General features: G+C 38.9%; 1 protein-coding gene across 3 annotated transcripts in view; it reads right to left on the reverse strand.

Moving 5' to 3' along the window:
* The window catches only part of KANSL1L (KAT8 regulatory NSL complex subunit 1-like), a 64882-nt gene that overhangs the window by 22257 nt on the left and 20151 nt on the right, over positions 1 to 22474 (reverse strand). For all 3 annotated transcript variants that reach the window (XM_010583245.1, XM_010583244.1, XM_010583243.1), the window contains exons 4-6: positions 19143 to 19340; positions 16234 to 16355; positions 11292 to 11493 (exon numbers count right to left, since the gene is read on the reverse strand). In XM_010583245.1, coding sequence (XP_010581547.1) covers positions 11292 to 11493; positions 16234 to 16355; positions 19143 to 19340 — 522 coding nt within the window. The remainder of the gene's footprint in view (positions 1 to 11291; positions 11494 to 16233; positions 16356 to 19142; positions 19341 to 22474) is intronic.

Raw genomic sequence — 22474 nt, forward strand, 5'->3', positions numbered from 1 at the left:
CGCTTCCTTCAAATTAGACCAGAAAGGGAGGGGTAAGTCAGTGAGAGACACTCTTCAATATGGCAATGGGAAAAATATTCCTACAAACTTCAGGTAGTCTAAATATGACTTACCTCCACTTATCATAGGCTATAGTGCACAATACAAAGAATACAAAAAAAACCTTCAATTAGGGCCAGGAAACAGCTGTCAAAAGTTTCCAGAGAAAATGTAACTGTTTCCAATCATTATTTTGATATATCCTATGACAAAGAAACACCCCTGAAAATTCTATTCCAGCGCAATAGGCATGATACAGATGCACAAACAAAACTAACACTAGACTAAATACAAGGGTCTCCTCCATTTATTCTCTTAGTCTTAGTAAGATTCTTAGTATTGATATCTCTAGACAGTTTGAGCTTATACATTTTAATGCAAGACACATTATTAAACATTTTGAGCACACTGTGTACTTACACAAAGCAAGAGGGCAAAGTCCTTACCTTGTTATAATTTAAATATCAGATAAGCAACACAAACAAAAGAAGATACACAGCAATAAATACAGAGAAGGATGCACTGAGGATTGATTAATAGGTAGTAAGAGGAATTACTAGAAAGAGGAGAGCTGCAAAGAAAGATAATTTAGCTGCTTATTTGCAAGGCTTCTTAAAGTACAGAAGGTAAAATAACGGATTGCACAGAACTGGTAGGTGTGAGGTAGCAAGACACTAAGTCAAAAGGCAGGGTGAAAATGGGCAGGAATAAGCAGCAAGGTGCAGGCAATATACTGAGCTCTGAAAGACAGAAGGAAAGAACTGAATGTGTCAACAGTAGTCTGTGCTTCAGAATAAGCTACAAAACCACTGCCAGGAAACAGTGTTGCTTATGCTACCTTCAGCCTTACTGGATACTAGCAGTAGTAACCCCAAGGTACCTTTTTAAAGGCTTCCATAGATTTTTGATACTTTGCCAAATGCTGCAGAACCTACAAGCAAGAAGGGAGGGAAGGGGGTGATGGGGTACTTCAAGGGTCTTAGCCTAATGCTGTGGTAGCCTAAGAGCCGCATTTATCATCTCCCGGAAAAGTATTTCAATGTAAAAAACTGTAAGAATGTATATAACAGTGGTCATCTTGACTTTCTTACCACTTTTTATGGAATGAAAGGAGAACATCTAGCAGTTGCATCAGAGGCAAGACAATCAAACAAACATTATTTGCATTTTCAATACTTCTGCTTTCAGAATCAAAGAAATCTCTTCAGCTGCTTCCTCCTGCCTGAAATATTCCAGGTGGTATTCTAGCAGTGCTACTCATCTGTTAGTGATGAAGTGATTATGTCCACCACATAAAATCCTCCTCCACTTACTGAAACCAGTCCTTCTGTCAGGTGGCATCAGCATTCACAACCCACACTAACTCAGAAAATATTCCGTTAAAAAGTTCCTCCTTCCATCTCTTCCCTTCTTCTCAGTCGACAAATTCCCTATGCTGGTACTGTGTTACAGGAACTATTAAAAATCAAGTAAGCATGTTATAATGCTGGAGCGGAGGAGACCCTGTGGTGGTTCTTGTATTTCACTTTTTTTTTCCACAGGAAAACAATAACAGTTCTAAATCCACCTTCATCTCCATACACAGGTGTATGCATGAGTACTTTCGATTAATTTGGAAAGAATTCTTTTCTAGCCCAGGACTCCTTCAAATCAGTGTTCTGTTATTTTCCTGTGATAGATGTATGAGACTCTTCATCTGTTAAACTTAAACATCCATAGTGTTGGCAGAACTGGAACCTGTGTTTGGAAACACTAGAGGGATAAATGCTAAAGCGAATTTAATGTTTCCCATTATATGGACCATTAAACTAAAACTTAGAGAGCTTTTAGGTAGTTGCTCAACCTTTGATGCAATAAGGGCTTGCTTTTAAAAAATGCACAAAAGCATATTTCCTCTTGATATTTGGGTTTTAGAAATAAACTAGTTTACTGAATCTCCACTATTTAAGCTGCAACTGCACCGCTTCTGCTTGCATTTTTTTTTACAGAAATGAATCCACATTACAGTAAACGATCAATCTCTTATTCTTTAAAAATAAATCCCCAAACACTAATCAGTAAAATTACCTAGAAAATATATAGATAAGACCAATACATACTGACATCCAGTCCTTTAGTCCTGACTTGCTTTTTGTTGCTTTAATTCACTTTAGTCCCAAACACTTTTAAACTATAGCTTAAAGCTAAGCCTGCTCAAAAACATGCATACGTGGTCAAATAACCTCCACAGTCTCAATCTATTTTGAAACAGGATTAAAATCCATCTGCCAACACTGGTTACACATATTTTCCTCATCTTGCCTGTGGTCGGAGTTACAAACCTTATGCCTGAGTTTGTGCTTTATTTCCTTGAATGCTCTGGCATCAACACCTAAATAATTACATCTTTCATTAAGTCAGTTCGTAATTCAAAAGAAAATAAGGACTTATATAGAAGTAGAGTAATTTTATTTAAATGCCTGTGAAGTTAGTAGAAAAAAGCTAAAAATGTCTGTGGTCCTAGCTACTGGATCTGGTTTAAATTTCTGATGGAGTAGTTTTCCACTGGAAAATGCTGAATTAGTGAAATCATAATGTTTGTCAGGAATGTCGATTTAGTCAACTCGATGAAAAAATTTCTGAAGCCCTTCATTCTGGAATAAAAGCATGTTGCTCAGTCAAAGAAAGTGGTTCAACCTTATTGAAACAAAATTGAAGAATTGTTTATTGGAAAACTAAACTCTCCCCCCTTCCAATTCAGTACAGAACACAGTCTACAACCCAACTGGCTTTTACAACAGTTAATTATTGATTTTGTAACAAAACAAAAAATCCACCAAAACCCAACTGAAAACAACCCCACAAATACATTCATTGAGCCACAGCAATGACAAGTGGTTTCATGAAAACATACAGCTTTTAGAAGTCAGGCCTCTACAGTAAGCCTGAACACAATGCCAACGCTTCAGAAAGCAAGAGAGATTACTAAACTCTTATCAATTTTTTTCCCTGCTATACTACACCGCATACATCTCCTGAAATATTTTTCCTCATTACTGAAATACAAACCTCATGCTTCCTGAGCTCAAGCAGATATGAAGAATAACATTACATTAAATTGATTCTATTAAGGAAAAGAAAATACACTGTATTTAAGAGGAAATCAGAAGTGTGCAAGCTTTAAATCTTCAACTAAAATAGCAGCTCTGTTTTAAACATCATAAGGAGTGGTGTCACCAACAGAATCTAATTTTCTAGAGTATTATGAATTTTCATCTTGGATTTCTCACCCACACCCACCCCCCATACACACACTTAGTACTGTTTTACTGGGTCACAGAAAATATAGTGAGCAATTTACTTCAATATTCAAAACGATTCTTGCACTTGCTTGTGATAAATTGATGCATTAGACAAAGCACGACTGGCTCATGCCTCCATTCTAGAAGGGTCAGAAGGCTGAACACTACCAGCCAACCATCATTCTGCAGAGAAAAAAGTTTGAGTCTACAAAGCATGCAGTAATTGAAAAGAAAAATGTTTTGTGCTCCCAGTTAAAAATTATGAAGTGAACACTCGTTTCACGGTTTCAGCTACTGATCACTAAAACTCCTACCATTTTTGGAAACATGCCTAAGTGTAACAGTACAAAGGCCACAGTTGAATTACATCAATGTGTATGAATCCAGTAAGTTAATTAAGTTAGCTCAAATACACTCTGCTGAATACCTGTCACATCTGCTTCTGATTACTCTTATAAGCTGAAAAAGGCAAGGAAAAAGCATTTATTCTCCCTAACCCCCCCCCCCCCTTTTCAACAATATCAAAGAGCTATCCCCCTCAATATTAAAAACTTCTTCAGTAAATGAGTAGCCAACTAAATTGGCTAATTAATTGTGGAGATTTAATTATGGGATCCAAGCGAACCACCGTGTGGGTGGCTGATGCCTCCTCTTTGAACACTTAACACATTGCTAACTTTTAATCCTCCAGAAGCGCTATGTACAGCTCAAACCAACAGAGCACCACATTACCTGCTTGCTTCTGTGCTCTACCATCTGCCTTGAAGGCCAGCCCACTTCTCCATGGGCTCCCTCGTCTGCATACAGTGATCTGCTCTGAGCAGAGCTAGGTCCCTCTGGCAGAACATACAGTTAAATGAAATGTCTTCCTTTCACAAGCTAAACATCAGGGGTTCCCTAAGCAGGATTTCAGTGCAGAGTGCTTTTGGGAAACCTAGAATATATGGATAGTGAAAGGTTAATCTGAAAGCCCCAAAGACCTTCTCTCTTATCAACAGGTCATGGGGGAGAAGGTGGGCAAAGCATCCAAGACACCCCTACGTGGGAAGGTCCGTAACAGATGGTGCTGACAATACCTATTACATGACAGACTCTCCTTTCCAGATGAAGCTTCTATAGATGTCAAATGGACAGGCCTTTCCCATGCACTTGCTTGCAATCTATATGCAGGTCAGGTACGGTGAAGCAAGCTGCCCTGGGATGTAAACAAATTCAACTGCCTCTGGCCCCTCTGAAGCTGCAGTTAACATTGAAGTGGCAGATCCTGTGGCAGAGACCAGTTTTTTCTAGGAACAGAACCAAGACTTTCATAAAACACTAACAGCAACTTACTCAGCATCTGGCTTGTCTCAAATTCACATTCTTGGTCAGTGTCATAAAAGGAGTGGTAGCTTCTACCATTCTCGGAGATCACCCACCTCTCATAAGTATACATGGAGTTTAGTTTCTTTAATCCTGTTATAAGCCAACAGGAGATGGACTTTCACCTGCTCTGTGGGAAGTGTATGCTGTCCTCAACATCCTGAAACAAAGACCTTTTGTTCAACTAGCAAATCAATTGAAAAATCAAGGTTAGTGAGTAATCTTTGATCAGTTAAACCAAAAGAAGGAAAGACATGTTAATCCACAGGGATCTCTTTTCAAAAATGCCATGTAGAAATTAAGAATAGATGTGATCAATAAAACACTACAGTAATGTCATAATAAGCTAAAGGTGCTGGACTGCAAAAAGCACACTTCAGGTTTTTCATTCTGGAAAAAAACAGAATTCACAGCATGACTGGCTTGCTATAAACCTCACAAAGGATGGATTTAGTTCCACTGGCAGTATCACAAAGCTAAAGGTGTTCTCCCTTCCTTCCTCCCCAGTAGACAACAGTCTTGTCACACATTCAGAATAGCTGAATGTGTAGGAATACTTATTTTTTTTCCCCATTCAGGTTTTGTTGATATCTAACTAACAGAAGATCTTTTTTAACTTCCGTTGATAAAATGACTATTTTAACACCTATTATTTTCACTTACAAACTTGGCAAACCATAAGCAAGTGATTCTCCTCCCCAACCCAGAAAACTGACATTTCCACAGAGGTACTACACTATTTTCATTGAAGCAGAATGCATCCTCTTGAAACCAGTTTGCAGGAGACTTGGCAACACAACAACATTCTCTGTATTCATGGCTTTTTAAAAGTCAGCAATGCCAGGAAACTATGCAGAAGCAGGTGTAGGAGCCAGTATCTAGGCTTACCAAGGAAGGGGATGACAACCAGTAGACCCCATTTCAGTGCAACTAAGGGGAAATTACTACTTCACTGTGTGAAAGGCAAAACTTCTAGCTGGCTACTGAGTAATATGCTTGCTAGTTACTGCTGTGGACAGTGCTGTTTCTTTAAATTTACCAACCGAGGGAGCTAGAGAAAGCTGTAATTGGTAACAGCCACAAAGAATTCACCTGTATCTCCTTAAACGCAAATAAACCACAACACAGGATAATATGGTAGATGAAATGGGATTGTATTCTAGGAAGCAGGTGCTAAAATATTTGTTCCCAGACAAACATATCACCTGGCAGAAAACAGGGTACAACTTCCACACTATATGCAATATTATGATTAAGCACCTTGTCTGCAAACACACCCTTCTCCCTGCCCCTATTCTCCTTTCCTGCTAGCTACAGACCACCTGCAGATAGCAGACATTTAGCAAGTAAGATAAAGGTTCTGCATGCTGGATATAATACAAATGATAAAAGTGTGTGTGTATATATATACATATTCTTCCCTAAAAACTGAAAAATAACAAGACTTGGTGAAAGACCCATATGTATTTATCAAGTAGCATCTACAAAAAGTATCACTGGCCCTAAGCATGCACTGGGAACGCAGCAGGACACAAAAATCATAGAACTGGCATGAGAATTAAAGAAACCCAAACCCTAGAATTTAAATACTTTTTTCCCCTGTCTGTTTCAAAGCCTTCTGGAGAAGCATTCACTTTTTTTTTTTCCTTCTTTTTTTTTTTTTTTAAACCACTAAACAAAAGCAGGTATTCTTCTGCTCTTGCTTAAATCCCCATCGAGACGGAAAAGAAAAAATACTGGCAACACTCGACTGCAAGAGTTGGCAACATTATACCAACTGTTTGCTTGTGGTATCTAAAACGTAAGCTTTTGCACCTCAATACCCAACTTTCAGGGTGTTGGCACCTTTGCAAATTTGAATTCCGGTTTTCTCCATGTGCTTCAGTCCACATAACCAACTATTCCTCCAGCAGGTGGAGATACAAATACAATGAGAATTTGCAGATTAAAAAAAAACCACTATGTTCTACAACCCTGCAAGAAATGGATAGGACCAAGATTGATAGTACTCAGATCTCACTGCTCTATTGCCTCTTACCTTTATCTATAGCTGTATAAAGTTTTCATAGATTAAAACACTACATAGCCTCAATGACATCTCTTGGCAAAGCACGACTTGAAAAAAACAACAGTGGAACTTATGTCATTAGTTAGGATGTTAAATGAGAAACTAACAGAATGTACTGGCAAAACAAATTCCATGTTACTAAAGAAACTGTGCAGCAAGCCACACAGATAAAATACTAGAAAAGAAAACATCAGGGCATGTCAACTAAGCAAAGACCTCTCTGAGAGCTTCTGACTAGTAACAACACTCATCTGCTTTCAAATAAACTTAATAGAACTTCTGGTATATCACAAATAATCAGTTTCTTCAATTTTAGGCAAAAAACAGGCAGAGACGGAGATACTATAGGTCCTCACTGTAGGAAAAGCATTTGCAGAAGCACCCAGGCATTAGACTTTGGAGAATCTGGGTGCAGGGGAAGCAGTTATAAATGCAACAACCACTGGGAAATGATTCAATTGGTGCTCATGCCTTAAAGTCCTGACACCAATCCGCTACTTACACACTTTCTTGGTTTTAATGTTTTGATACTCTTAGCCTTCTTTCTTAAGTGTTAAAACTACATTACATGCATTTTATAGGAGGAGACAATGACCCAGAGGTTGTTTGACTTGCCAGCTGTAACAACACAAACGAGTGGCAGATCAGCATTTTGAACAAAGCACTCTCAGGCTTCTAAACCCAGCCTGCAAGCACGTGTCATCCTACTAGATCATGCCTGCAGTTTACTCCTTTGTGCTATCCTGCATGCAAGTTTTAATATTCATTCAAAAATCACGCTGAAGAAATGCACCACTACAATCACGTCCTCTAGACTGAAGCACAGACTGCAATCCCAGGGTTTATTGTGCCTGTGGATTATTCCGAGTGGCTTGTGCACTGACTCACAATCAAGAAAAGGCTTAAACTCTTACCAAGCTATTTAGATAATGAAAGAAGAAAGATACAAAACAGATTCCACAGCCAAGAGATGACTCACAGATCATCGGTGGTACTTAGTTATTCTGAATTAGGGGACGAGTGGATTTGGCCCCAGAGGATGTTTCAAGTTCCTGAGGATACTGGATGGGGACACATAAACGAAACACCCTGCATCCTGTTTTATTTATCCCCACTGCAGTCTAACTATCTTGTAGATCTGGCAGGTCTTCTAGACTTTCAGAGTTCTATGTTTTCTTTTACATACTACTCTGTGTAAGCATTATTTAAATATCAGAGCAGGGGAAGGTGTAGTCCTCTTCAGAAAAGAAACACAGCAAAGTAGAGGACAATATAGGGCATCTCTCAACAGACACTGGGAGGCTACTAGGTCACTAAATACTCAAACTTTTGACAGCATTGTAAATGTATGTGGCATGGCAGTAGATAAGAGAAAAAATGTGGCTGTCTTCCCAGTGACCTTATGAACTGACAGATGGAATAGCACTTCACAGTTTCATACTTTGCTTTTCCTAACATGGATGTTGCGGGGTGGAGGGGGGGATGAGCTTAAGTTAAACCACGACACAAACAAATCCGAAGAGATGTGAAGGACAACACTCTGAATGCCATTCAACGTGCAAAGGGTACAACCAGTCATCCCAAATCCCCCAAATTCCTCAGTTATCCCAGCATTTCTTAATTGCCTACACATGGGAAGTCTGCATTTTGCTGTGATTCTCTGGTCAGAATTCTTTAGTCATCATCTTGCTCAGATCAGTCTGCAGACCAGCATCACCCATCAGCACTGCCAGGCACTCGCTCGCCTGCTATGTGAACCAGGCACCATGAGGAAGCTGGTGCAGGAGCTGTGATGTTCAGAAGATTCAATGTTCTCCTCACACTTTGGCAAGCTGGTCTCTGTTAACTCCACATCTGCTGCAAGGAGGTGGCAGCAAGTCTTCCCTAGCTCCAGCTTGTTCTCAGGCCAGTGACCTTAAAGAAATGGGGGTCCTCACAGACCATGGTACCAGGGGCTATATAAGTATGTAAAACTTGAAGAAATATGGGAGCAGCACTTACTAGAGATGGCGCACTAACATTACATTAAAAATCCAACTATTTTCCATGCTGCTAAGAAGTAACTACTTTTTCTATGAAAGCCAGAGGAAATTTGCTGGATTACTACTGAGAATATAAATGCATTTTCAAAAAACCTAGGTAACAATCCCAGCGGCCATTCCCCATTTTGCATCCTTACCCTTAGACATCTGCCTCATCTAGCAGTCAGCCTGGGCTGATAGCCAGTGTTCTTCCATTACAAGCTAAGCAATCTCATCAACAGCTGAGTAACCAAGGGTAGCAAGTGCAGGACTAAGACAGTGACAGGGCCTGTTAGAATAAGATTTCTTGAATGAAACGATATACTGATGATGGCTCTTAATTCAAAGACTTTATACCCATCTAGGTTTGATTGTCACAATGTGCTGGAAATGTCCAGTCCAATTTTATCACTTACTTCACCAGCAGGATCCCTCTGTTTTTAACCAACACTGTGTAAGAGGCTTTGTTTACTGCTTTACCTGAATTTTGAAAAATTTAATTGAGTTTGGCACTTGCATGAAGTCTGAAGCTGACAGCTTGATGGCTGCCACCACCCTTTATTTTCTCCAGGAAAACAAGCAGAATCTATCCGTAGCCCATGACACAGTTTTCCACATTGCCTCTCGGTTGACTTCCCCACAGAGAGGACATTAGAAAGCAGAGTCTAAACACAGGTTTTTGAGCCGAGAGCTGTGGTAAGCATAAACAGCAGTCCCTACAGAGGTTTTTACAACACTACCTTCGGGACATCTCTGCACTTTCAGTACAGGGACACTGGCGCTGGGTTAGTATATGGCAATCCAGCACTAGAAATGTCAAGAGCATGGAGGAGACACACAGTTGCACCAGCTCCTGTATTTGAAGCCTTAACTAGTAACTTAAAATGCACTTTTTGATTGCAGTCTTACAATCAACGGTAAACTACAAATTTATCTTTTTAGTCTACAAGTCAAGATAAACTACTGAGTATGCAAAGCAGCTCAGCTCTACGGCTGGTTGAAGATAAAAAGGTAACCTCTGCTTTGAACTCCTGCTGCTGGGCTGCAGAAATGAAGTTTCTGTTCACAAGCTTCTACTGTTATTCTCTGAACTGCACTAACTCTGGTCCAGTTTTCAAAGGACAGAGACATAGGCAGTGCTTGTAGAAATATGAGACACGTGAGCCTGCAAGATGTAGGCTTCCAGAAGACCCTGTTATTTAGAAATTGCATCTGGAGTGGAAACCCCTCGTGTTTCAGTAGAAGGAAAGTCCTGGAGTCTTTTGCTGAGGAGCAACCTCCACAGCTGCAAGAAGCACTTGTGGTATTGGAGGCATCAGTTGGGGAACGAGGCATCCATCCTCTTTTAACAGGACATGGATTGGATTGAATGAGAAACAAGGAAGTCAAAGTCAGCAACAGCCTCCTTGGTTAATGCAAGGAAGATGAAAAGCCTAAGTGTCTAGGAGGTAGAGCTCCCAAACCCGAAGCCTCCATCCACCCCCATCCCCCACCATCAAACCCTCCAGGAAGGCTGCCAAGTCTTTAAGCCCCACTGCCAGGAAGCTGGGAAGTCAAGCTAATAAGAAACTGCACAGTTTTCAATAAAATATCTTGCTAAAACTAGGACACTTCTGCAATTTTGCAGAGGATGCTGAATCAGCACACTCACACAGAACATCCTTGCAGGGGAAATTTCTCCCCAGACCACCGGTAGACTTAGTAAATCCCAGACAGTTAGCCAAGGAGACATGGAGATTTCTCTCAATATAACACACTTTTAAAAGGCAAAGTAAAATCAAGTCATTAAAACCACTTGGGATTAAAACTGCTCTACAGAATGAGTTCATACCACCTCTGCTCCCAAATTAGACTGTTGCTTTATGCACCACAGCTAAACTCATTGTATATTCTTACCAGCAATATGCTATTAATATCAGATGTGAACAGATATGCCTTGCCCTGCACAAGAGACAATGGGGTTTTTTTCCCATTTTAAAATATTAATTCCTTTGTAATGTGGAAAATTTTAAGAGTTTTAAAGGATTCATAAAGTGTCATGAAAAAGGCAATATAACTAATCAGGAACAGCAAAAACAGAAAAAACATTAAGATACTGCAATTTAATTTCCTAGAAAATGATATGAGCCACCTGTATAAACTTTCTTGTAGCTAAAACAAATATTCTGAAAACAAGCAGGCAGCTGATTTACACTGTAGCCTGTTTCCTCAGCAGTCAAGCATCCCAAGGAAGGTCTCAAGTTGTCTCTTAGACTGTACAAGTGCTTTAAAGATAGCCATACAACAAAGTGATTTGATAAGCAGGATTCTGAGCGCTCTTTATTTTTTATCTTCAACTCATTAACTCTGAGCTCCTGCTGAGACATCTAGTACTCCCACCACATACACTATATGCTCCCTGAATGTAACAAATAAGCAGCACAGCATGCACTTCTCTTCCAACATACCAGAGAAGACACATGCAGCCTCTAGCAGCTGGACTCTTTGGTTTTGTCTCCTGAAGAGAGAGGCAAGGCCTACCTGCTGATTCCAGTAACAGGCCCTGTGCATTCTGTAGAGTTTCCTCTTCTGGAAACTATGAAGTGGCCTTGTTCGGGCAGATGTGCTCACATTAGCCACAGAGAGAGATCTTAGTCTTGTCCTGTCTCTTCTTCTTTTCTTGATGTGCTGATGATCAAGCAACCAGCTGCTCGAAGAGGATACTTCTCTGTTGTCTGAAGCTCTGCAATTTCATGATTTATCAGGGGAGGAAATACGAAAAGTTAAATAAGCTCCACATGCACAGGCCAACATTTCATACACTGATTAGCATTAGCTATCTAATTCTAAGAGAGTTTTATAAACGCTAAAATGTTTTAGCACACTGTTTCCAGAAACCATGTAGGTGCTTTGTTTGCCTGTTGATTAATTCCATGTTAGGTCATGAAAGGAAGTTTATTGTTCTTGTTCACCTTTCTTGCTCATGGAAACAAATGTCAAAATGAAGTTAAGCCCTCAAGCATATAATGGTTTTTCATTTTTCCAAAGTCAAGAACTCTAACACTTCTAATACCTATGAGTTTTAAGTTAGAATTAACATTTCCCTACAAACTTATATTCCATTCAAGATAGCAGTCATGCTAACATAAAGGAGACCTGGAGTCCTGCCCTAATACTTTTGAGATTTTCTAGGTTTGCTCAAGAACTGAAACTTAAGTAAAGCTTTACAAACCAGTGTCCATTCAGCGTAGGGGTTGCAACTCACTGTGAAGCATTTCTATCAAAATTAGGAACTCCGCACACTTAAGTTTAACCAACACAAGGCCATTAAACTTCACTTCCATGGATGTGCCAATAGAGCTCTCCAATAGAGCCCAAGCCCAGCCTGGGGGAAACTGTCGAGGAGGAGGGAAAACCTAGCCTGTTTTTCTGTCTTTGAGACCTAGAAGCTGGTCGGACCCAGATGATTTGGAAGAATGCAAGCTCAGCTCCAGTCACAATGTGACAGGGTCTACATGAACACGTGGAAAGCTTCGTTTTAACATTACCTGCATTTCCCCAAGTCTATCCCTTTCAAATCCCCCTCAGTGTTACAGCAGCATTCCTCCACAACCTTACCTACATGCACACTTGCACCCTTAGTAATACAGTATGCAATCATAAAAGTTATGTGTCAACACAGGGCCAAGAGCAGTAGAAAACCCTATACGTATAACAACCTTGGATCATTCTCACCAATCTACAGCCTGCTCATCAGAACAGGGAACACTACAAGGTAAGAATTCAAAACACCCTCCCATTTGGGTGGGAATGACTCAACAGGAAGAATGCACTTCACTTTTATAGGTAACCTGATTTTATTTTGTTGCTGTAGCAACATCTGCCTGCAAAGCTGAAGGCTTGCTGCAAAAAGCACCCAAGTGTGCATTTATTTTTACAATACTGAAGACCTTGACTGCAACTCTAAACTGCCTGAGAAGCGCAAGTATACAAGATATCTTGGCCTTGTTTTGTAGCAGGTCATCTATCTGCACAAATGAATATTTTCTCTTATGAACTTTATCTGGCAAGTCAGTCTTATTAGTAAAGTTGTAACACACAATAAAACATGAAAATGAATTTATTACAAGGCCATTTATCAATCTTTTTTGACAAGCAGTATTCTTCTAACAGTCTATTTTTATTAAATAGAAGCGCTTGTTATGAAAGTGGGATTAAACACCATCCCATGCTGTGCTGGTGTGGTAACAAAGCTTTACGGGCTTGAATTTGAGCTCTCCTTCTGACACATCAGAACAATCCCAATAAGCAACACAGACTCGATGAAAAAAATGTGCTAATTAAAAGAGGGATGGTACAAAGTATTTAAAGGAACATATTAGTAAGTGCCAAGAAAAAGCCCCAAATCCTGAAGCATGACATTCTTAATGCTAACGCTGCATTTTTTAAGGCTTGAGAAAGAAATACAATGTTTAAAGTCCATGCAAAAGACTTATTAAAATACTTTCTCTGAATTCTCAAGAACATTTTCTCTGTAATTATCTGCCTCGAAGTCAGATGGTGCCAAGCCCAACTTCTAGACTTCCACATACCTCCCTCTTACATGAAAGACAACTTGGAGTTGGTATATAAGAACAAAAAGCTCAGTCTGGCTCCTCAACTTCTGTGATTCCTGCCTTTGTTCTGGTGGTCTGCCCAGGTCTTTGATAATCTCTCTTCAGTCTCTGCCAGCTGCTCTATCTACCCTCCTGTGCCTTGCAGTAATGCTCAGCTCCGTTTTCAGATAAAGCAGAGATCTCAGCTCTGTGGCTTAGAGCTCCACTACACAGCAGTACGATTTTCCTGCCACTTGTGTAAATAGGCTTCCCAGTCAAGGTTTGGGTTATTCATTTATTTTGATCATAGTTTGGGTGGTTTTCAAAATGTGATTCTACAGAAGAGCGAAATGAACCACTGCCAGATGTAAAATTCATGGATTTACTAAACAGTCCTTTCAAAGCTCATAGGCTGGACTTTCTTGCTCCGTAGCCTAGGTAAAGAGCAGAGACCTTACTCACGGATACACACATGCACAGCAAGCCATCAGACAGGCACTATTTGTACTGAAGTAATGAACTTTTTCATTCCTCTCCCCTCATAAGAAAGTGGTTATCACTAGTTTAGGGAACTGCTTCCATGAACATTTACCTTCATACAAAGCACCTGGCTAATCTTGGCATCTAGATTCAATTGAGCAAAGAAAAGCTACATAGAAAAAGGAAGCCACTAATGAAATTAGACCTTGACAAATGGCAATTCAAGGTTCCCACATTTAATCAACCAGGAACTGTACATGCACCACCACTTCCTCTGGGAATAGCCCAAGTAACCAACTGTACTGCAACCCCATGATTACCAACCTCAAAGCATCTCACACCTAGACCTACTTTAAACATGGACTATTATATCTTTCACATCAAGAGCCTACAACTAATTTCAAGAATTTACTTAAGTAAAAAAATCACTATCATCCTTTTTTTTTTCCTCTTCAAAAACAAGAAATCACCTTACTTTCCATTTGATTTTGATTTCTACTTTCTCAAGTACTTAATACAGTCGGAGTGAGCTCTAGAAAGAGTGAGGGGAGAAGCAGCCAAGAAATGAATTTAACTGTAGTATGTAACTGTCTCGATTAATTGCACGCAAAACTACTTCAACAACAAAATACCACAAAAAAATGAAAACACACTCAACAAGAAGTAGGAGGCAGTAAACTTCCCTACAGGATTCTCATGATAACCACTCTATATTGTGCTTAATTGCCACCTTTAATGAACAGTATTTATTTGCAGATTTCAAAACACTTCACAAGAAGTGAATAATTAAAATTAACTATTTAACTGATTTTTAAGATGACATCTAGAAAGCTCTCACATCTCTCAGATTCCCTTCCAACACCTAACGCAACAACTCCAGTTCAGAGCTACAGCACTGAGAAAATCTTACAACTCTTCTCATTCTTCTTTGGGCTTTTATATGTCATGAGCAGAAAACAACCTGCCTTAGAGAGAGTGGTCCACGAGCAAACAACTGTGTTGCTCATAAAATGGAAAGAAAACTGATTTGGGATGGTGCCTGGTAAATCAGAAGACAAGCATCTTGAAGTTACATCACTGAGTCTTGAGTCCCACATCATGAAGTCAACTCCATACACTCCTAAAAATATTTTTAAAAGCAGGAACCCTTCCTCATCTGTTTTGTGAAAAAGTTACAGATTCAGGACACAGCCTTCTAACAGCCAAATTTACTCTCTTCTTCCACATACCCATCTCTACTAGCAACTCCTATTTCAGGGCTATTTTATTCCAAAACTCAGAGGAATCTTCTGATTTTCCCGTACATTGTCTTTAAATTACCGATACATCAGGAGCATGGATGCTATGTGACAGGACCCCTCATCCTTAAATTTAGGGCACAGTCACACAATCTCTTTGGAACAGACGGCAGTTAAAGAAGCTGCCCAACCAAGCTGCTCATTATAATCTCTTTGTGGGAGCTACAGCCTCTGTGGCAAAGCTGCTGAAACAGACGGCGTGGCCAGCTCTTCTTGGAGCCAGAAGCCAGGGAATTACATTCTGCTGCAGACACTGCCATAAACTCCCCAGCTCTAGTAGGGAACACTTTCTTCATCCACCCAATCTTAATTAAGACCTACGAATAACAGCAACCCCTCCATCCTCAAAAATCATATTACCAGTATCTCAGGATAAATACCCTACATACCTAGGTCTTTTCTAAGACAGCACTGTAGTCAATTACTTTAATGCTGTTTTGAGACTAAAACTGATTACAGCCTGTGTTGTATTTTAAAATCTTTGAATAAAAGATGGAATTACTAAGATGTATGGAGTAGTACTGAGAAACATTTTTCTACATTAATTTCGAGCTGCTACAGTCATCCTGGAAGGTATATCCATCCAGAACAAAAGACCACAAATAGAAAAATATTATCTCCAAATTCCTGAAAAAGTAGATGGCAAAGATAAATTTGTCCTTGTATTGAAGACTGATATGCTTAGAAATAATGAAGCTGCCACAAAAACCACCATGCTGAGGCACCGGTGACGTTGCTTATGTATTCTACTGATCTAGTGAAGTCTAGTTCATCACTTTTCCAGAAATTAAGTTGTACTCCTGATGCCAGAATGCATTAAGTCTGAAATAATGAGAAGTAGTGTGTTACTTACTGTATCCTTTCACTACTTCACAGATATATTCATCTTCCCAGTACTTAAACGTACTTACAGTGACTGCATACTTTTATGTCTTTAAGAACAAAACAAAACCCTACTATGTTCAACCTTACAAGCAAGACTTGACTTCTCTTGAAGCTTGCAGAAAGCAGCTCTCTCTTCCTGATTTACTGCTGTAATGATTATCAGTTCCATCTACATAACTTTACCAAAAGTTATTCTCAAAAAGATGCTACCATACTGTCACCTACCTGAAGGAGATGCCATTGACCAGTTGTCTGTGCCTACAGGTCTTGGATGAAAGAGATGAAGAAGCTGGAGACAGATTGAGTGGAGCAATTAGGCTGCTGATGATTTCACTCAGTTGTGCGCTCTGGAAAAAAACAAAAAAAAATAAAAGGTAGTCAGACTTTTATGGAGACTCAACACCTCAAAGGTTCTGGGTTTTTGTTGTTTTTCTACTTACGATTCCAGTCACATACATCATGGAATAATCACATTTAGTTTCTTCATGTGAATAATGAAGTATGGCATGTTTTTTCTTTCACAATTATTATGTTCAACTATACCAAAAAAACCCACCTCAAAACACAACAAAAAACCAACACAACCCTGAACAACCAGCCAAGCACATTGTTTATACACTTGGATTAGTAGTACACAAAACACATTAGTGATCTTAGTATTTTAACCAAAGGTTTTTAAAAAGGCAAAAGAAACCAGAATGCTTTACAGCTGATGTTACAACAGCTGCAGCCCAGAGCTGCTAACTGGCCATTCAACAAGCATTTCAACAGGGAAAAAAACCCAAGGTCTGCTGTCTACTCATTGTACATTTTGTTCACTCGAAGTATTTTTCTTGTTAAAAGAATCCTCTTCATTGCTCACTGTAGTTTGACAAAGGTGTTTTTATAAAGGGAAGTGTAACTACAGGAGGACTACTGTAACTACAGACAGAATGGCTAAATCTTCTGGTATCCTTAAAAATAGCAACAAGAAGCCCCCACCCCACCAAAACGTGGACTTTCAGAACTGCCCCAAAATAAATGCAGCTAATTTGTTAAGACTAAGAATTACTCCTTATTAAGCAATGAATTGTGGACTGACTCCAGATAACATTTCATAATGATTTTTTTTGTTTTAAATGTCAAACCTTAAAGGCTATTCTGACAATAAAATGTAGCTTTCTTAGAAGAAACTGTGTGCTGCACACTAAATAGAAATAAAATGTATCTGAAATGCCATACTTTTTTTTTTTTTAACTTTTATACTATTTTGTAGGCCTTTCATTCAGAACTAAGATTATTTAAAACAAGAATTGCTAAAGGTTACCCAGTTAAGTTTTCTGTATGTTTTGAGGCACCACCATTTACGCAAAAAGAGGCAGAAAAAATTATTTTCCATGTTATTACAACTCATGTCTTTTCTGTTCATGTTTAAGTGATGCAGTCGGGTAAAAATTTCATGTCAGAATGAAATATTCAGGAATGGATATTAAAGCACAGAAATAGCAAGTCAATTACAAAAGGCTTGGACAGAGCAAACAAGATGCCAGTAAAATATTTAGCAGATTGATGTAAAAATCTCAACAGAATTCAATCTGTAAGGAGCAAAGTCTCTACTGAATATAAAAGCACTGAAACAATGGCAGACTTCCAAAACACAAGGAAAAACATGTATGTTTTTAAAACATCGCATAGCTATGAAAAGGACTTGAAAACAGTATTAATAAAAATTGCCAGGCTCAGTCACTTTGTATTCTTTATGAATTTTTTTTGTTCACAAGTAAAATTACTTATTTTTAATAAAGAAATACTTTAACAAAGGACTGAAGAATTCTGTGGGACTACCTGCGGATTTACTTCAGCCTACAACATTGCTACTCCTGACACTGAATGAGAAGTATCTCAGACATTCAGAGTTAAGGTTAATTTATAGAACTGATAGTCGAAAAGCAAATCAAACCCCAAAGCTTTTTGTGGGTAAAGGGAAGAAATCTGATGTAGTCTGTGAGATGAGTTAAATGAAGAACACCTTTACTTCCAAGTAATCTTTAGATCATCAATGTTCTTGGACCTCTGTTTGTAGCTACTTAGGGACCAGGAAACACACTACTATTACTTTAATTGTCCAATATCTTACTGAAAAGTGCATTTAATTCTCCAAGTAAACACTTAAAGAGGGGACATTCACCACATTCTAAAAATGCTCTTGGGATTACCTTGTGCAATTGCCAGCACTGCGCATATAAATTTCCTGTTTCATTGCTTCCTCACTCCTGTCTGTTGTGGATAAGATCTATCAAACAGGGGAAGCATTTTAAGAACAGGAAAGTATGACTATCAAATAAGAAAAAATGGCACAGAGATTCAGGAACAGGCATTAGTACCTAAAGCTACTTTTACCCCATTTAAAAAACATGTATATAACCAAGAATTTAGGTAGAGCAGCAGAGCAACATATTAATGCACCATACTGGCTTTGTCAGGTTTGCTTTATGCGAACTGTATAAATTCATTCTGAAAACAAATTTCCTGTATCTCCTTCAGCAATGTGATCCTACCACATTCTTTATGTACTTTCTAGCAAAAGAAAACCCTGTTGGAGTCTATATTGTATTTCCTGGAATTAACCTTGGAAATGACTGTTTTGAACACCATGAACCGAAACTCCGCTCACAGCTATGCCTGTGCTATGCCTGTTAAGTACCTGGAATTCCTCAGCTCAGAACTGGAGGCCCCGTGATGCTTGAAAAGGCAGACCAACAATTACATTCTGTTGGCACTTTTATTTTGTTTCAAGTGCAACATACCTCCATCTTCAGCTGTACTCTTTCATCTCACGTAAGTATTTCCTGAAACAATCTGTGGCAACTCTACATTGAACTTAACTATAAAAGAGAGGCACGTTTGTGGATAGCTGTTAGAAGTTATGTGGCCGCTTTGATGGAAACAAAGCAGTAACACAGACACATCAGAAATAAAAGGTTAATTTGTAAACCTGGCGTACAATGTAGTTATTTAAGCCCTTCAATTCATCAGCACTCACTCTGAGGACTGCAAAATATCTTCCTTTTTGGAAGTCGGCACCATGGAACCTGCCCTATTTCTGAAGTAAATCATTTGGCTCCATTGACCATTCAGTTCTTATTTTACTTTACCTGTTTTTCTATGTTTCGTAAAAGCAGGGTAGGACTGCTGGGTGACATTTCAAAGTCATGCTCCGGCAAAGAATCCTGTCTCTCAATGGCAGCTTGCGAATTCCCTGTGGCGTTTAATAAAGCTTCTTGGTCTGTCAATTGTATTTGCTTCTTCAAAATGTCTTTTGGAAATGGGAATTCTTCTAAGATCACCATCCCCTAGACAACAGCAATTGAACACAGTTGGTTGACAACAGATTAACCCTCCTAAATAATTTTTAAGGGGCAGTACAACCTGGCACATCCCCCTTAAATCCTCCCAGAAACTCTCTGGAGCACTTAAAACTAGGTTTTAAATACACTTAACAGCTAAAATATAGAAGTAGTAGGTATTTTCATTAATGAAAAGCTGCACCATTTATGCTAGTCCTTATAACAGCAATCATTCTAGTCTTATACCACTGCTTAAACATCTGTGCCAAAATTCAAATCAGAAATTCATACTACTTAGCATAACTATATGATCATTTGCCCACTCATTTAAGAAGAGGTTTTTCTGTAAGAAAAAAACACCCTTTGATTTGAAGCTGGTTATAGTCTTTGCATCCAATAAATTTTGCAGAGGCATTTTAAAGTGCTCTATTTTTTTTTTATTCCTATCCATATTCTAAGCAAAACATCAAGGTTTATTATGTAGCAGAGGTGTATACAATTCAAAACAAAAGCCTTTTACGATTTAATAATTGATTTTTTTAAGGTGAGCATTTTTAGAGTTTTGTCATTACAGAGGTAACTGTCGTAAATATTCTAGCAATCTTATTGCTTTTCAAGACAATCTGCACAAATGTGGTATCAGACGTGGTCTATTGTCTCGAATGCCACCTAATATGATAAATGTAACTTTATATGGTAGGGAAATAACAGTTTCTTAAATAGAACTAGTAAAAGAATATCCCCTTTGTGTTTTCCACATGACGGATTAGAAAATGAGTGTCAAATACAATCCTAGGTAACATCTCAGTTGGTTTGTTTTAACAACTTACAATGTTAAACAAAATAATAAGCAAAAATAACTTTGTAACAGTCAAAACCAGTTTGTCAAATAGTCCCTTAATTTGTCATTATCTTGAGTAAATAAATTTCATACTCAGAAAAGGCTATCAAACCCTTGGAGGCTTTTTCCAAAGAGAAAGGCAAAGAACTTACTTGCTTTCAAGTACTAACTGTTACTCAATTATCAAGCAGATATTGAAAGAATGGGACCATTCAATTACACTGCCTCAAATTTTTCTTTCTAGTGAGAATATTCCACTAAAGCCAAGGGAGATTATCATCACGTGAACACAAGGAACCCCTATATTATTTCTTTAAGCAAGATAGACTTCACCTAGGTTGTGGCTGTGGAAAATTAAGGATCCTGTAGTTTTATTCACACCTTGACTCCTGCCTCTGCAGGAACTTGCCCTAAAACATGAAAGCAAGTCTCAAAGAGACTTCAAAGGGGAGACTAGGAGAAGACGTGAAATTGTCCTGTTCTCATTGTGTCTCTAACTTATTCCCCTGTTTGAGTTATAAATTCAAAGCTGAGAACAAAGATATTCTCTAAAAACAAATGTTGGTGCTTGAAAACTCGCTTTAGTGCCCAAAAGGGGCGCAGAGATTCTGAATTTCCATCAAGTCAATGCTAGATTTTCCACATTCCTTATCAGGTAGTAGCCCATCATCTGTGCTTTTCCATTTACAGCAGATGGAAACGACTCCAGACAGTATCATACTATAATCTGTAGACCAAGAGCAGTTACAAAGTAGGCAGTATGTGTAAGGGAATTCAAGTATAGATCTAATTTTTGTGTGCCACAACAGGAGGACAAGCTAGCTCAACAGCTTTAGACTCTTTTAGAATTTAGAATCTTTAGATCTTTTTAGTAAAAGAATCATAGGTCATGACCAGAGAGAGCGGAAAAAAACCCCTCACAAAAGCCTAAAGCAAAATTCTGAAGTGAGAGGAATAGGAAGACACACGGGAAGAGTGGTGAAAAGAGGGGAACACTCCATCCCCCACCCTGCTTCCACTGGAATTTTATTTTTTTAAACTGCAGAATCCTGTTGACGAAGCACTGAAAAAGGAAAGCAGGAAAGGTACTTGTACAACCAGCAGGTTTTGGCAATGAACTCCCTCCTCTCCCCCACCCCCAAATGGAATTGTTTTGTCTTGCAGATACACATTTTTTTTAAATGGAAGGATTCTCAAAGATCCAGAGCTGCTACTTCTGTGTGCATAGAGATGGAGAAGACACAATGTAGTAGGCCAGGAAACTGCCCACAGGTTAACCATCTCCCTTCCTATTGCATTATGGTATTAAGAGGAGTGGCATTTTGCTTGAAATCATTGTTCACTGGCTATGAATCACATTTTTTTCCATTCAAAACACAGGAAAAACACTCTGAAACTAATAAAAACAGCATACAAATTCTAATGATATTGTGTAACTACTTTGCAGCCACTAAATGAAAACAAAGAGCTCTTCTATCAGCCCATGTGTCCTTCTGTAGCTGCTGCACTGGGGTACTACAAACGTGTATACAAAAAAAAAAAAAAAAAATCACAGCTGAAGGAAATGTGTCTACCTTCACTATGGGACTCAATGCCAAATACTGAATACCACAGCTGGTAAAAGGGGCATGAAGTTTGCAAAAAGGAATGTCACTAAAGATCTCCACCAGGAGGATGACTAGGATCCAAGCCAACATACCACCTAATCCGAAGAAAATGCATGACTAAAGGAATGTTTTTCCTCTCGTTTCTGTTATTTATTTCTCTGTCTTCTGCAGCTCATGAGACCTATGCCAACTTAAAGGCTGACAGCTCTTGGTTGTAACAGTGTGCATGTACCTGGTATTTAGGACAACACTAAAATACAGGCATTCTCACCCTTCACCAAAATACAAAATCTCCTTTCACTTCTGCGGGCAGAGAGGCAGGACAGACCCTCAAACAAAGGCTCTTCAATTATTTTTTAAAGAAAAACCTGACTGGGAAAAAGTTGTGAGCAGGAGAGACAAAGTTGGATAGGAAAAGAAAGGCTCTGAGGGTGAAAGAAGAGGGAATAATTTTTCTTTTTGTGATCAGAGGGAAATTCTCTCTGGGGTGATTTCCCTCTCCTTTTAAACTCCCTCTAAGTCTCACATTCAGCCACGTAAAGTCTAAAGCATCTTCTGGCTCCTCTCCATCCGTGCTTATCTGACCCCAGCAGAGATCAAACAACCTACAATGGAGAGTCAAAGAGCCTTCTTCTAAAACCCCTCACTATCACACCACCAGAATTATCACAGGTTTTGGCTTCTTGCACATG

This window comes from Haliaeetus leucocephalus, unplaced genomic scaffold (genome assembly GCF_000737465.1).
Source record: "Haliaeetus leucocephalus isolate CR32 unplaced genomic scaffold, Haliaeetus_leucocephalus-4.0 Scaffold880, whole genome shotgun sequence".
Taxonomy (NCBI): Eukaryota; Metazoa; Chordata; class Aves; order Accipitriformes; family Accipitridae; genus Haliaeetus; species Haliaeetus leucocephalus.